The following is a 13573-nucleotide window of genomic DNA, read 5'->3' on the forward strand; positions in this document are numbered from 1 at the left end:
GCCATGATGAGGCCAGGGGGGCTCTTGGGCCTGACTGCTCAAGTCTGTCCCGTGGGCATCCCAGGGCCCAGCTGTTGTCCACCTGCTGACATCCTGGGAAGTGCAGTCCCTTCAATCCCTGGCTGTCAAAAGCCTGCAAGCATTCCCATGTCACTTTGCATCTGCAGTTCCCTTTGCGTTTTCTGCAGCCCTGGTGGGTGAGGTCAAGAACTGTTCCCCCACCTACTGAGGAAGAACTAGAGGCGGACGGGGACTGTCGGGGCTGTGACGTAGGCTGTGTGGGGGTGGTGGAGACCACATGGCCCAGGGCGGGAAACCCATGAGGCCTTGAACAGTGATGTGATAGATTTCAGAGTGGTGGAAAACACCCCAGAGCCGGGAGTCGAGATGTCAGGCTGTGACAAGTTGCCTTGCCTCTTTGAGCCTCAGTTTTCTCATCTGTAAAATGGGTGGGGAGGGGGAATGATACCTGCTTTTGACTGCCTTGGGCTTCCCTGGCGGCTCAGACAATAAATCTGCCTGCAGTGTGGGAGAACCAGGTTTGATCCCTCAACTGGGAAGATCCAATGGAGAAGGGAATGGCTACCCACTCTAGTACTCTTGCCTGGAGAATCCCACAGAGGGAGGAGCCTGGCAGGCTACCAGACACAACTGAGTGACTAACACTTTCTTTTGACTGCCTTACAATTTAAATACATAGACAGTTTCTATTTCTTACTGGACATGAAAGTCATCCAAGAAGGTGCCAACTAGGGCCTGGTGCCCTGCAGGTGACAGGATGACTGGAACAGCCTCCTGGTGACACCTGCCTCGGAGAAGAGCTGCTCAGGTGGGGCAGAGAGGTGGGGCCACCGGGACCCCTGAGGTCACTCCCTGCGGTTAGGATGACCAACCATCCTGGCTCCAAACTTGGAGACCCTCCCCCCACCACCCAGTCCTGGGCAAACAGGGACAGTGATCCTTCTAGCTTTACTCCTGGGCTCAGATGGGACTGGGAATAAAGCCCTCGTGCCTTCAAAGCTCCTCGGAGGCCAGCTGCCATCCCTTCCCGTTTCCCCTTAGCGGGCAGGAGCAGGGACCCAGAACAGACCTCCAAGACAGACCCAAGGAGGGGTGGGGGGCCTCCTTGAGGACCTCCAGCCTGATGGCCCCATGGACCAGGTGGAAAAACCAAGGCCAAAGAAGCCGCCTGTCCCCATCACGCCGCCCCGCCACTGGCCACCCCCCACCCCCACCCCTGGTGTGGGAGTCAGACTGAGGACTCTAGAACCCCCGTCCAGTGCTGTTTCCCGCCCCCACCCGCTCCATGAGAGACAGCACGAGGGATACGGTCAGAGACATGCCCAGTTCCCCAGACCTAACCAACCGCCACCTTCCCTGGGACCAGGGCTATCCTCGGCCAAAAGGCAAAGTGAAACCAGGGCTTGGGGCCTTTGGGTGACCAACAGGACTTCACAGGTCCTTCCCCACCTGCCGGGGGCTCCTCACTGACTGTCCAGCCCGGGTTGAACTCCGAGCTGCCTGCCAGGGCTGAGACCCCAGCCCCTCCATCTGAACTCTCCTGCCTCCCACCTCCACCCACACTGGGCCTTCAGACTCGGACCTGGGGCTTGTCACTTTCTCCTGCCGCACTGGCCGCGAGCACTTAACCGGCCGTGAACACCACGAGAATGGGACAGGATGAGAGTGCGTTCGGGAGGAGAGGGGAGGTAGGAAGACCAGGCGGGTCCAGCATCCCCACTCTCTTTGCAGTGGGAAGCAGGACACCCTGACAGCACCGATTAAATAAAATAACTAAATAGAAATAAAGTGACATTTGCTTTGCATTCCGAGGTGGTGGCTCACGCCTGCCTTCTTTTTACTCTGCCTTCCTAAAAGCCCAGTTCAAATGACAAATAGTTTGTTGCTGAGTATCAATACCACCTATTTATCCATCCCAGCGGGAGGGCTCACTTCCAATGTCATCTTGGGTTGTGGGGTGGTGGGGGTGTTGGGGGAGGGAAGAGAGTGAAGGAAAAAAAAAGGAGAGAGAGAGTTGGTGGGGAGGGAGGGGGATGCGGAGAGGGCGAAAGAAAGCATGAAACAGGGCTGAGAAGGAGAAATTGGAAGCAAATGGCCCATGAAGTAAACCATGATGTAGAGGCATGATCGATGCGGCAAATGGTTTATTCATCCATCAGATATGGCGGGCCGGCGACTGAATGAACTCTTTCACTGTGGGCCGTATGAAGTTAAAGCAAGTAAATTTCTATCTTTCTTCGCATTAGCTGCCTCATTGCCCTTCAATCAGCCCTCATGGAGGCAGAAAATGGCTCCACCATCTGCCTTCAAACCCTCCCCTCGGCAGGTCTCAGGCTTTTTTTGGAGCGGGGGGTTGGGGAGGGAGGGGGCCACTGGTTCCCTGAGCTCGGTCTCCCCAGTGCCTCCAGAGGGGGCCAGGGCTGCCCAGCGTGCAGAGTTCCTCCCCTGTGGGGAGTAGCACCCACCTGGGGCCCTGGGACCTACTGGTGGCAAGGGGCTGCCCTGGCCGCCACCTGCAGCAGGGCAGCCTGGGAAAGCGGAGCTGGAGTGGGCCAGCCCCTGGGTCCCTCGGCCTGGCCCTGCACGTCTCAGCAGGAGTGTGGTCTCCCTACTTCCCCTGGGAGGGCAGAGCAGAGCATCCACTCCTGAGGGAACCTCATCTCCTTCCTCCCTCCAAAAATCTTAGCCGGCCGGAGGAGGGAGAGTGGGACCCCTGGTTCCACGGCTGAGGCCTTGGGCCCTGTGCCAGGACAGGCCAAGGGCTTTCACATCCCAGGAGGCAGGTATTGCCTTGTCCAGCTGTTTGCTTAAGAAGCCAGAGGCTCAGAGATGTTGGGTAGCTTGCCCAAGGTTGCACAGCCATAGAAGCAAAGCCAAGATTCAGACCCAGATCTCTGGGAATGCACTCACCTTCCCACTTGACTAGTGGGTAGAATCCTGAAAAATACACTGGCTAGCATTTCCTTGTCCATGCACTGGCCTCATTAGAAAGGAGGCCTGAGAGGGGAAGGGACCTGCACCCTGCAGTGAGGTAAGAGCGTCATCATAGGCCACAAGAGGAGCCGCTGGGCTCTGTTCAGCCTCCCCGAGCCCCCTGGGCGCTGACTGACTGGCTAATTAGGGGTGGCTGGCCTGAGTGTCGTGGGGTCAGCCAAGCATGAACTGGAAAAGCCTGTGACCAGCAGGCAGCGGCCTTGTGGGGCCATCAGCCCCCAGGGGACGAGGGTGTGGGCTCTGCTGAGTGACACGGCTGGGCTGAGGGCCGAGCGGGTGGGGAGGGGAGGTGTGCGGGCCATTGGGAACCAGAGGCTGCCGGGAGGGCGGGTCATTCCTCTGGGCCTCAGTTTCCTCCCCCAGGACATGAGGAGGTTCAGAGCCGAGGAGAATACAGACCCCAGGCTTGGTTCCAGAAACAGCCCCTGGTACAGGTTAGGTTATCACCAACACCCATCCAGAGGGCCCGGTCCCCACGGGGAGCTCTCCCCAGGACCAGGCTCACTCCACCCTTGCCCAAACCATCCTCTCCAGCTGGCCTTCCTAGATCCTGTGCCCCCCAGCACCCCCCCGCCCTGGCCCAGCTGCACAAGGGCCCCTGCCCACCCCCAGCCCACCCCACCCCCAAATCAGCCAGGGAGTGGAGACAGTCCCTGGGGGGACAAAGAGATTTTTTTTTTTCTTTCTTCCCAGGATAGAGTTCATCCTGCCTCCCCCATCTCCCACGGTGGGCAGGGGGAGACACAAAGGAACCCCTCCACCCCTCCAAAAGAGAGAAAAACCTTAACTTCAAACAGGGCCCCGATGTCCAGCGGGAGCCAGCTGGGGAGGCTGGGGACCTGGGACCAAGGCAGGCGGGCTGGCGGGTACGAAGCCCAGGCCCAGACAAACGGGTCCTGAGGCTCCAATCTGTGCCACCTCCCCCTGTGGCAGCAGCCGAGGCAGCCCAAGAGCTGGTGGGCACAGACTGGGCCCTCCCACAAGTGTCTCATCTGCCTAATTGCTTCTTTATTGTCTCACAATCGCACTCTCCATTCCCTGAAATATTTCCTTCCCCTATTCATCGTGGCAGCAATTAAGAAAAAAAAGAGCGCCAGGGAGGGGGGAGGATCTGAAAAAACGCAGTGAGGAGTGGGCAGGCGACAGGGAGCCCAGTGGGGAGGGTCGGGGAACACAGGCAGGGCTCAGCCCCAGCCCCATGCCCGGCCCCCCGTGAAATTTCAAATTAGGCTACAAACACACCAGACCGCGTCGGCACGGAGCAGCCACCACCAAAAGACAGTGGGCTCGGGGGAACGGGGGATTACCTTGGGGTTCTCCAGGATTCCAGCCTCGTAGCTACAGGGGAGAAAGAAGGAAGACAGAGGAGGGGAGTCAGTGTGGGAGGAGCAGAGGGACACACCAAGGAGCGGTCTGCCCTCCCTGAGGTCGCTGGGCTCCGTCCATGAGGGCGGGGACCACAGGTCGGTGGGTCACCACTCCAACATGACCCAGACGGGTGGGTGCTCACCGAGGCCTGGCAGAGCGGTGGACAGGCAGGTCCGTCTTACCTGATATGCATCAGGTTCTCGTCCATGCTCCACGGGTTCTTGGGGGTGACTGGGACGGGGATTCCATGTTGCTGCAGGTAAGAGGTTAAGACAACACAGGTAAGACAGTGTTGGCACGAGGCAGCTTGAGGGACACGAGGGTCAGGCCTGCTTGCCTCAGTTTCCTTTCAAAGTCAAGGCACCCCCAAACTCTGGCTCCCAGGCCAACAAGACCCTGGACTGTCCCCTGCCCCCACGTCTCCTTCTCCCCACCCCAGGCTGGCCTGGGGAGTCATGGCCCCATTTCTGAACACGCCCAGGCAGAGACTCTAAGACCTAGTGTCTGAGACGCTGTGGAGTGCATGCTGACCTTGGAGGTTTCTTCCAGAAGATTCTGAGTCCACACTTCAGGTGCTGAGGGTCTCCCAGCACCGTCCGTGGACTGCCACCCTATGAGCTGGGCGGTGGAATGGACCCAGCTTTCATTGTGGATTTCAACCAAGGCACGTGCACCCACGGGGGTGCTTAATGCTCACCCAAGGAAGCAAGAGGTGCCCACGAGAGCCTCTGGTTCAGGACACTTGTTCCCAGGGTGTGGCTGGGCACTTCCTGGGCCCACGTCTCCCCTGCTGCCTGTGGTTACCACGTACACCACCCTGCAGCCCTGCAGAGGAGTAACCCTCCGTCTGATGACGCTTTGCTTCCCAAATGATCCAATTCTTTGTTTAGGGGGAGACCCCCTGGAGACCCTGGGCCTGAAAGGCTGTGGGTGACACGTTGAAGGTCTTTTGTATTAAAGACATATTTGCTCCCTGAGCTGTCCCTTGCCACCCAGGCTGACACCTGGTTGGATCCAACACAGTATACCATCCTGCTCGCTTCTCCCGGGTTTACCGAGTACAGAGGACAGCTAAGCCAGCCTAGCCCAGCCCCTCTAAACCAGCAAGACTTCCGCTCTGCCTCCTAGGCCCCCCTTTTCAGCACCTCGCCCAGGTGGGTCCCACCTGTCTCCACTAGCAGTACCCCGTCTTTCCGGACAGCTCTCTGCCCTGGCTCAGCTCATACCCACAACTAAGATTCTAGAGGCTTCCTCCAGGGACCTGCTGTTTCCTTCATCACCACCTTAAAATTTCAAAATTAATTAGGTTAAACCTTCTGGATATTTTTCCAGCTTTACCATGACACTTTGTTTTTAAAGCAACAGCCCACATCCACTCTAAAACCTGCACCCTCTTCAGTGGAGACCACACGGGCGAGTGGAGCACTTCACTTCGCGGCTGATCAATGTCAGGGGCTGCTTGCCGCCCACAGAGGTGCCCAGAGTCAAATCCACTTGATCGCCCTGTGCTGTCTCCAGGCAGAGAAGGCCCGGTGTGGGGACCATGACCCTGTCTGTGCCAACTGGGCTGAAATCCCTGCAGAGGAGACTCCCCGGGCAGGGGGCTGAGAAAGCCAGTGGGTAGGTTCCTTGGAGCCTTTCTTCTGCGGGGGTGGTTTGGAAACACTCTTGCCTTTTCTTTCTCCCACTGGTGCTCTGCTGGAGCAAGGAGAGAAGAACAGGACGGGCAGCCCTTCCTCAGCAGGGAGATACACACGAATGCCAAACGCAGGCCCTCAACCAAAGAGGCTTGTTTCCCCTCCCTTCTCTGTCCGGAGCTCCCCGCCAACACACACACCCACGCCCCGGAAACTCTGGACGCAACTGACAACAGAAAACAAAACCGCCTTTCGCGTGTACACAGACGATGCCCCGCTTTCTGGACCCGACCTTGTGTGTTGGCTTTAAAAAAATTACGGTGACAGTGATAAGGATGGGGTGATGCTGAGCGGTCTTCCCGTTGGATGATGGATTTGGGTGGGGGAGATGGAAAGTGATACAAATGCATGTTTGCCACGAGTCTCCCTATAACACCTTGCGGCCTGGGCGACTTAACGGATCTCGAAAGCGGGGGTTTTTCAAAGCCCCATTGATTTTTGTCTCAGCTGAAGCAGCTGCGTGGCTCTGAGTTTTGGACAGTCTGGCTGCTGCTCAATTATTCCGGTCACTCCCGGGTGCAGAGACACTGCCATCATTCTAGAACGTGGTCAGATTTTTCAGAGCTCAATTCTGATACCAGCCTCTGAGGGAGGCTCAGTGGTGGCGACCCAGACTCTCTCGCCAGGGCAAACTTTCCTGTTTAAAAGGTTATTTGAGACAGAAGCTGAGCCAAGAGCCTTGGGACAAACAATGACTTCAGAAATTCTGGCAAAACCCAGGAGCTGCTTCTGCTCGGGAGCTTCTCAGAAACGAAGAACAGTGTTACGGGTCAGCCCTTTCTCCAACCACGACTGCTGGCGTGAGAACGGGGATGGGCCGGGGCTCCAGATTCATTATTCTTCAAGATAAAACGTGCTTCAGATTCTGTATATCCTCAAGGAGACCAAGGAGAGGAAGAAAGCCTCTAACCCTGTTCCCTTAATAGCTCTGCTATTTGAAAATTTGTTTGGCAACATATGGGCTTGCTCTTGTAAACTCCCCTTTTAATAATAAAACAACAGATGGTAGAGGAGATCTTTCCTCCGAGCTCTCCAGGTCTTAATGGGATGCTGGCAGTAGGGGCAGGGCTGGGTCCCCGCCGCGTCCCCTGCCACGCGGCACCTTGGCTGCAGCAAGAGCTCACAGCCAGCCCCAGCGACTGCTATTTAAAAACCCAAGCAATTTTCTGGTGCGTGCACCAGGTTGCTTTCCCCTGTCTGATTGATTGAGGCTGTTTGTCAAGCGCTGCCATCGAGTCGCTAAAAAGAAAGGTACCCTGGGGAGTGGCTAAGGATCTTGATGCAAAACTTCTAATCTGTTTTATTGCAACTTGTACTTCAAAAAGGGCTGGTGCTGCAGAAGTCTTTGTCTGCCTCTGGCCCTCGGAGCACCTACCTGCTTCTGCGAAAGCACCGGGGACAATTAGTCAGGTAATTAGGGGCAGAGAACAGCCTCGCTCACAGGCCCCGTCTGAGTGACACACACTGCAGAGGTGGCAATCTGAACGGGAAGTGGAGGGGCACCGGTGCCCTCCCGCTGGGTGGACTGGGGCGGGGTGACCTGAGAGATGCTCAGTCCTGGCGAGGACCACAGTTAGTTCTGTGGGGCCGGCCCAGGGAATAGGTGCTGGGGGAGGGCACCAGGGCTGAGGTTTGGTCCCCAGGCGTGGGTACCAGCCCCATCCTTGAGCCTTTGGAGGGACGTGCCTGGGGGGGCAGTTGACGAGGGCCGGGGTGATGGTGGAGTCCGGCCTTACCTTCGCATACTCCATCAGATCGTTGCGGCCCTGGAAGCGGTTATAGAACTCGGGCATCCTCCAGGGAGCGATGACCTGGACATGAGACAAGGAGTCAGGCCTGCTGATTCCTCCAGGCGCTGAAGCTGCAGAGCCGACCTCTCTGATAAGGGGCCTGAGGGTCCACCGGTGACCTGGGTGGGGGGTCTGTGTAGCCCACGGGAAGGGCTTTGGGCAGGGGACCCCATTAGGCAGGGGAAGGACGTGGCCTGCTACCCCAGAGGGTGGTTTGGGAGAAAGCTTGAGTTCCATGGCAGAATGGCTGGGTGTCCCCAGGCAGGTCCCTATCCTTCTGGATCTCGGTCTCCCCAACTGAGACGTGAGGGTTTGAACCAGACAAGCCTCAGGTTTCCTGATGCACCCCTGTCCAGAGGTCCAGGACCCCCCCACTCCTGGTGACTAAAGCCACCCAGCCTGGCCCTGCAAGGGCTCAAGCACATCCTCCGACCCACCCCTCCTGCCACCCTCCCACCCCTAGGGCTGTTCTGGGTGGGGGAAAGGAGGGGAATTGGAGCCTGATTGGAGGCACAGAACTCATCCTACCAGCCTGGGGGTGGGGGGGTGGTCAGGGACAGGTCCCCCAAGAAGAGCCCCCACTCAGCCTTGGACTCAGCCAGGCCTCTGCTCAACTGGGGGTGGGGAGGTGTCATCTAGATGGAGAAGCTGGTTTGATTTCTAGGCTGGGGGTGCCGGTGGGGCTGGGGTGACTGCGCCCCCCCACCCCAAGTCCTGGAATGAGCAGAGCCTGGGCGGACCACCCTCTGGCCTCATCCTGGTTCCCAGAGACCTGGGGCCCCATCACCAAGCCCCATTCCACCCCTGGGCTTAGCTTCTGCAGACAAAGACCCAGAAACCAGACACCCTGGCCCCCCAAGTTGCTGTGGGAACAGAGAGTGGGGGTCAGGCCAGAGCCCAGGCCCACACGCCTGCAGCATCAACAGGCAGCTACTGTCTGGGGGGCTTCTCTGCCTCCTGGTGTTTGGGGTCAAAGCAGATCACTAGAGCTTATTACTGCTCACCTCTGGGCCACTCTCACCCCCTAAGCAGCTGCTGGCTGGTCGGTTAAAGGGGCAGAGAAAGAGGTTCCACTTAAAAGAAAAAAAAATGAAAGCCCTGAAGGCCCCTGCAGACTTGGGAAGGGCACATCTTTTGTAGCTTTAGCCAGAAGTGGCCGCAAAGAAGCTTGGAGCCACGCCCACCCACATTGTCCAAAATGGGAGCCAGGGGCCACACGTGGCCACGGAGGCCCGAACTGTGACTGGTCCCGGTTGTAAGTGGAGAGCACACAGAGGGTCTTAAAGACTTCGTACCGAAAGAATGTAAAATATTTCAACATCGATAACATGTTGAATGATACCATTTTGGATATATAGGGTTCAATAAACATGTCATTAAAATGACGTCACCTGTCGTTTTTCATCTTGGTTTTTTGACGGGGCCACTAGAAAAATTGAAATAATCACCCTGAGACTTGTGTCTGCAGCGCGCAGTGTAGTTCTGTTGTGGGCTTTGTTCACTAGACGCCCAGAGGCCTGGGCCTGGTTTTCCCCATCCCAGGAAGGAATCCAAGAACCCGGGGTCAGGGTTCAGGCAGCCGGGGAGGAGGGGGCCCGAGCTGGTGGCCCCCCGCAGGGGTGGAGGGTTGTGAGCAGCCCTGAAATCAGCCCAGAACAGTCCTAGTCCACACATGGGAAGGCAGGCCTGGACCCACAAGGATGCTGCTGGAAGGGCAGCCTTGTCTTTCTGTCCGGTGCCTGACCTACCCAGGCGCCGGGGGCAGCCTCTCCGGGAAGGATGAACGGTCAGGGACAGAGTGCTGTCCCCTGCGGCTGGAGTAAGTGAAGGGAGTGTCCCATGGAAGAAGGGCACCACCCGCCACAAGGCCCCTGTCTGGGGAACCTCCCAGGGAGCCCCGCTCCCTGCTCTCCCCACCCTGGGCCTCAGCCACCAGCACCCACCCTTTCAGGGGAGAGAAGCACCATCCTACCTTGATCTGTGGGGCCAGCGAGTAGCAGGTGAGCTCAAACCGGATCTGGTCGTTCCCCTGAAACATACAACGGGGATTTCAGGAGCCACAGAATGGGGACTGGTTGGGAGGGTTCAGGGGAGAGGCAGTGCTGGGCGACCTTCGACGGTGCCCCCTGGGTGCTCCTGTCTCCGCACAGGCTCTCCCCTCCTGAACTGGGTGCTACAAACCCGTCTAAAAGATGAACACTGGGCTTTCTTGGAGCGGGCTTTCTGCCCTGGACTCGAACCCGGGTCTCCCCGAGTGCAGAGCCGAGCTGTGCGGGCACACGAGTGTGCAGGATGTGTATGCACAAGATGCCCATGTGACAGTGAGTACTGAGTTGCGACGATCAGGACCTCTGTGTGCGCTGGTGTGAGGGTGCGTCCGTGGCAGGTAGGGGATGTAGGCAGGGGCTGAAGGCCACAGCGTGCATAGGCATGGGCGGGTGTGTGCCTGGGACGCAACAGGGCACGCACATGGCTCATCATGTATGCCCGCTCTTTGGCAGGGTGGGGGGGCGCATACACCTGCTGGGCTGGAGGCCTGGCTCCGATGATACCTCAGGCAGCCTCCTCGAGGTTGCCAAGCCTCAGCCTCTTCCTGCCTGGCCTCACCAGCCCTGAGATCAAGCTCATTTCCGGGGGTTTCATGGCGTTGTGTCCACTGAACTGGGAGCCCCCTCTCCTCTGTGAGCCTTGGGTATCTCGTCTATGCAGTGACTGTTTGGTAGAGGGGTTGGATGCGGATGACCACCGAGGCCCTTTGCTTCTCTGCACAAACTGGTGCAGAGGTAGGAGGGGCTTGTCCAAGGGCACAGAGCCCAGCCCAAGTCGGGGCACGGGGGCCCCACTGCCCCATCCCCCTTGGGTGAGTGGTCCACGCCCTCTCAGGGAGGAAGAGAGGGCCCAGCCCGCCAGCCCTGGAGACAATGGCTTCCAGCCACCCGCCTGCCCCCCATCAACTCGGCGGCCTGGAGGGAGGCTTAAGCGCTGTGGAAATAACAGAGGGACCTCTCGCCTACTGTGAAAACTGCACGGGCGCAGCCAGGCAGCGGCAGGAATAACATGTTATTTTCCAGAGTCTTGTCAGGCGACGTGGAAATACTGGTTTCAGCCCCTCTCCTCGGAGCCAGGAGCCGAGGCTGCTCCTCTCTGATCACTCCCCAGACCCATGGGCCGCGCCAGACCAGCCGTCCCCATTGGCCTCCGTCCGGTCCCTCCAGTGAGGGCCTACTATGTGCTGGCTTTCCCACGGGAGAGCCACCTGGCACCAGCGGGGGGTTTCTAACCCTGTTTTGCAGATGAGGCGATTCAGGCTCAGAGAGGTGGAGCCGCTTGTCCAGGGACACACAGCCAGAAGGCACCAATCCCACCCTGACAGCTCACTGTCAGGTCACGGGGCTGAGCTCCATACACAACTCCACAAATCCTTAGACAGCAGCGCCCCATTATTATCCCCATCTCAGAGGATGGCGTTACCGACTCAATGGATGTGAATTTGAGCAAACTCGGGGAGAGAGTGAAGGACAGGGAAGCCTGGCGTGCTGCGGTCCATGGGGTTGCAAACAGACACAATTGAGCGACCGAACATCGAATAACAACATGGATGGGAAACTGAGGCACAGGTGGTAATGCCCGCCCAAGGCCCAGTGGGCTGCACAGTTCCTGGAGCAGTGGCGGTGGTACTTGATTAGAGGCAGGCTTACTTTAGACTCGTAAAGCATATGGTCTAGTGTTGCATATCATGGTGATTATTCCTCCAGGGCTTCAGGTTTCCCCAGCACAATGGTGGCTTGTGCTTCCCTGGACCGGCATGTCGGGCTGGGGTCTGCCTAACAGGATCGCCATGGGGACACCCATCTGTTCCTGAGCCAGATGCCCTCGCAGGAGCCAGAGTTGAAAACTCTGTCCCAGACAGGCTCCGAGACCTGTCCGGTCCTTCCCCTCCCTGACTCCAGGACCCCCAGCCCCAGGGAGGCCCTGGCAGGTTCCAGGGGGCCAAGGGGGGATGTGTATCACGTCCTGCACACCCATCATGTGTCCACGTGCACACACACGTGTACAATGCAGGTGCTGTGCCCTCGGGGACCGCACGGGGCCCTCCCATCTGCTCCCGAACGAGCCACACAGATGGCGCTGTCTACACAACTGCTGCCCACGGCCCTCCGGCTCCTATTCCCAGGCCCCTCTTCCAAAACCAGGGGAGGGAGGGAGGAGGCTCGGGGAAGGGCCACCCCAGCTCCCGTGCAGTCCCCGAAGGGCTGTGAAGGGGCGGGCCCCAGCCCTCTCTGCACCAGGTGCCACCTCGGACCTCTGGGTCTTTGCACAAGCTCTTCCTGCAGCCTGGGGTGCCCCTCCTGCTTGACATCACTGCTGACTCCTGTTCCCTCTGACGCCTCAGGGCCACCATTACCCCTTGCTGGATTAGTCCCCGATACGAGCTTCTGAGGTGGCACTGGTGATAAAGAACCCGCCCGCCAATACAAGAGATGCAGGTTCGATCCCCGGGTTGGGAAGATCCCCTGGACGTGAGCATGGCAACCCACTCCAGTATTCCTGCCTGGAGAATTCCACAGACAGAGGAGCCTGGCGGGCTGTGGTCCATGGGGTCACAGAGTCGGACATGACTGAACTGGCTTTGTCCCTATGGACATCCCAGGGCATGGAGGAAAGCCCGTGCTGGGTAAGGGTTCAGTGGGTGGAATCAGTGAGCCAGTGCAAGAGACAGGCTGGAATGAGGGCCCGAGGCCCTGGGTCTCTCCACTGCCCAACTTGCAGAAAGTTCGGCTCAAGTGTCCCATGTGGATCTGACTCTGGGTTGCCAGCCTTCCGCAGGCTGCCTCGCTCACTCTGGATGCTCATCTCATGTGTTCAAGTCACTGATGCCCCCGTCCCGGGGGGTGGCAAACAGACCACCAGCCCCTGCAGGTGGGTGGCCCCTCTCTCCCCAGCAACCCCATCTCGCGCCTGGCATCCTCTGGAACCCTCCAGGCCTCCCTGCTCCTCTCCTGTCGCTTCCCTCTTGTAGGCAGCTATCTTCAGAGGCTGCTGGGGGCTTTCCCAGGTCATGTAAACAAGGGGAAGCCAAGGCATGGGAGTAAGTCATGCCCATCAACCCCCAGAAGAGATGGGAGTTGTTGGGGTGGAGGGCAGACAGGGACCCCCCGTCCCCTGTGGCCTTCCTGCTGCTGCTCTTGGAGCCCCCCAGTGATGTTTAAAATCTGTCTCTCTAATGGACACTGAACTGCAGGACTGTCTCCAGATCTCCAGAGACCACAAAACTACTGCAGACAGTATTCTTCTCAGAACCCAAGCCCTGCAGGACCAGAGAGGGAAACAGAGGTTCCCTGCAGGGTCAGCCCAGGAAGGCCTGAAACATGAGCCTCTGGTGCCCTCTTGTGTCCAAATGGAGCAAAGCACACAAGTGCTGGCAGCTGTTTCCACCTGTGGGCTTACGTGCTCAATTATGTCTGGCTCTTTGCAACCCCACCCACTGTAGCCCACCAGGCTCCTCTGTCCATGTGATTTCCCAGGCAATACTGGAGTGGGTTGCCATGTCCCCCTTCAGTAGCGTCTGACTCTTTGTGACCCTATGGACTGTACCCTGCCAGACTAGCTCACAGGTAGCTGGGAATGGCTTCCCAGGTGGCATAGTGGTAAAAAGTTCATCTGCCAACCTCGTCCCCAACACGTAACACTTCCAGACCCTGC

The 13573-nt window shown here is 58.4% G+C and overlaps 1 protein-coding gene across 4 annotated transcripts in view; it reads right to left on the reverse strand.

Moving 5' to 3' along the window:
* Positions 1–13573, reverse strand: part of ASS1 (argininosuccinate synthase 1) — a 52080-nt gene that overhangs the window by 24508 nt on the left and 13999 nt on the right. For all 4 annotated transcript variants that reach the window (XM_086323471.1, XM_086323470.1, XM_086323473.1 and 1 more), the window contains exons 5-8: positions 9843–9899; positions 7817–7891; positions 4566–4636; positions 4323–4353 (exon numbers count right to left, since the gene is read on the reverse strand). In XM_086323471.1, coding sequence (XP_086179597.1) covers positions 4323–4353; positions 4566–4636; positions 7817–7891; positions 9843–9899 — 234 coding nt within the window. The remainder of the gene's footprint in view (positions 1–4322; positions 4354–4565; positions 4637–7816; positions 7892–9842; positions 9900–13573) is intronic.

Source organism: Bos grunniens, chromosome 11 (assembly GCF_055505025.1).
Source record: "Bos grunniens cultivar Pamir isolate PY7600 chromosome 11, Bosgru_T2T1.0, whole genome shotgun sequence".
NCBI lineage: Eukaryota > Metazoa > Chordata > Mammalia > Artiodactyla > Bovidae > Bos > Bos grunniens.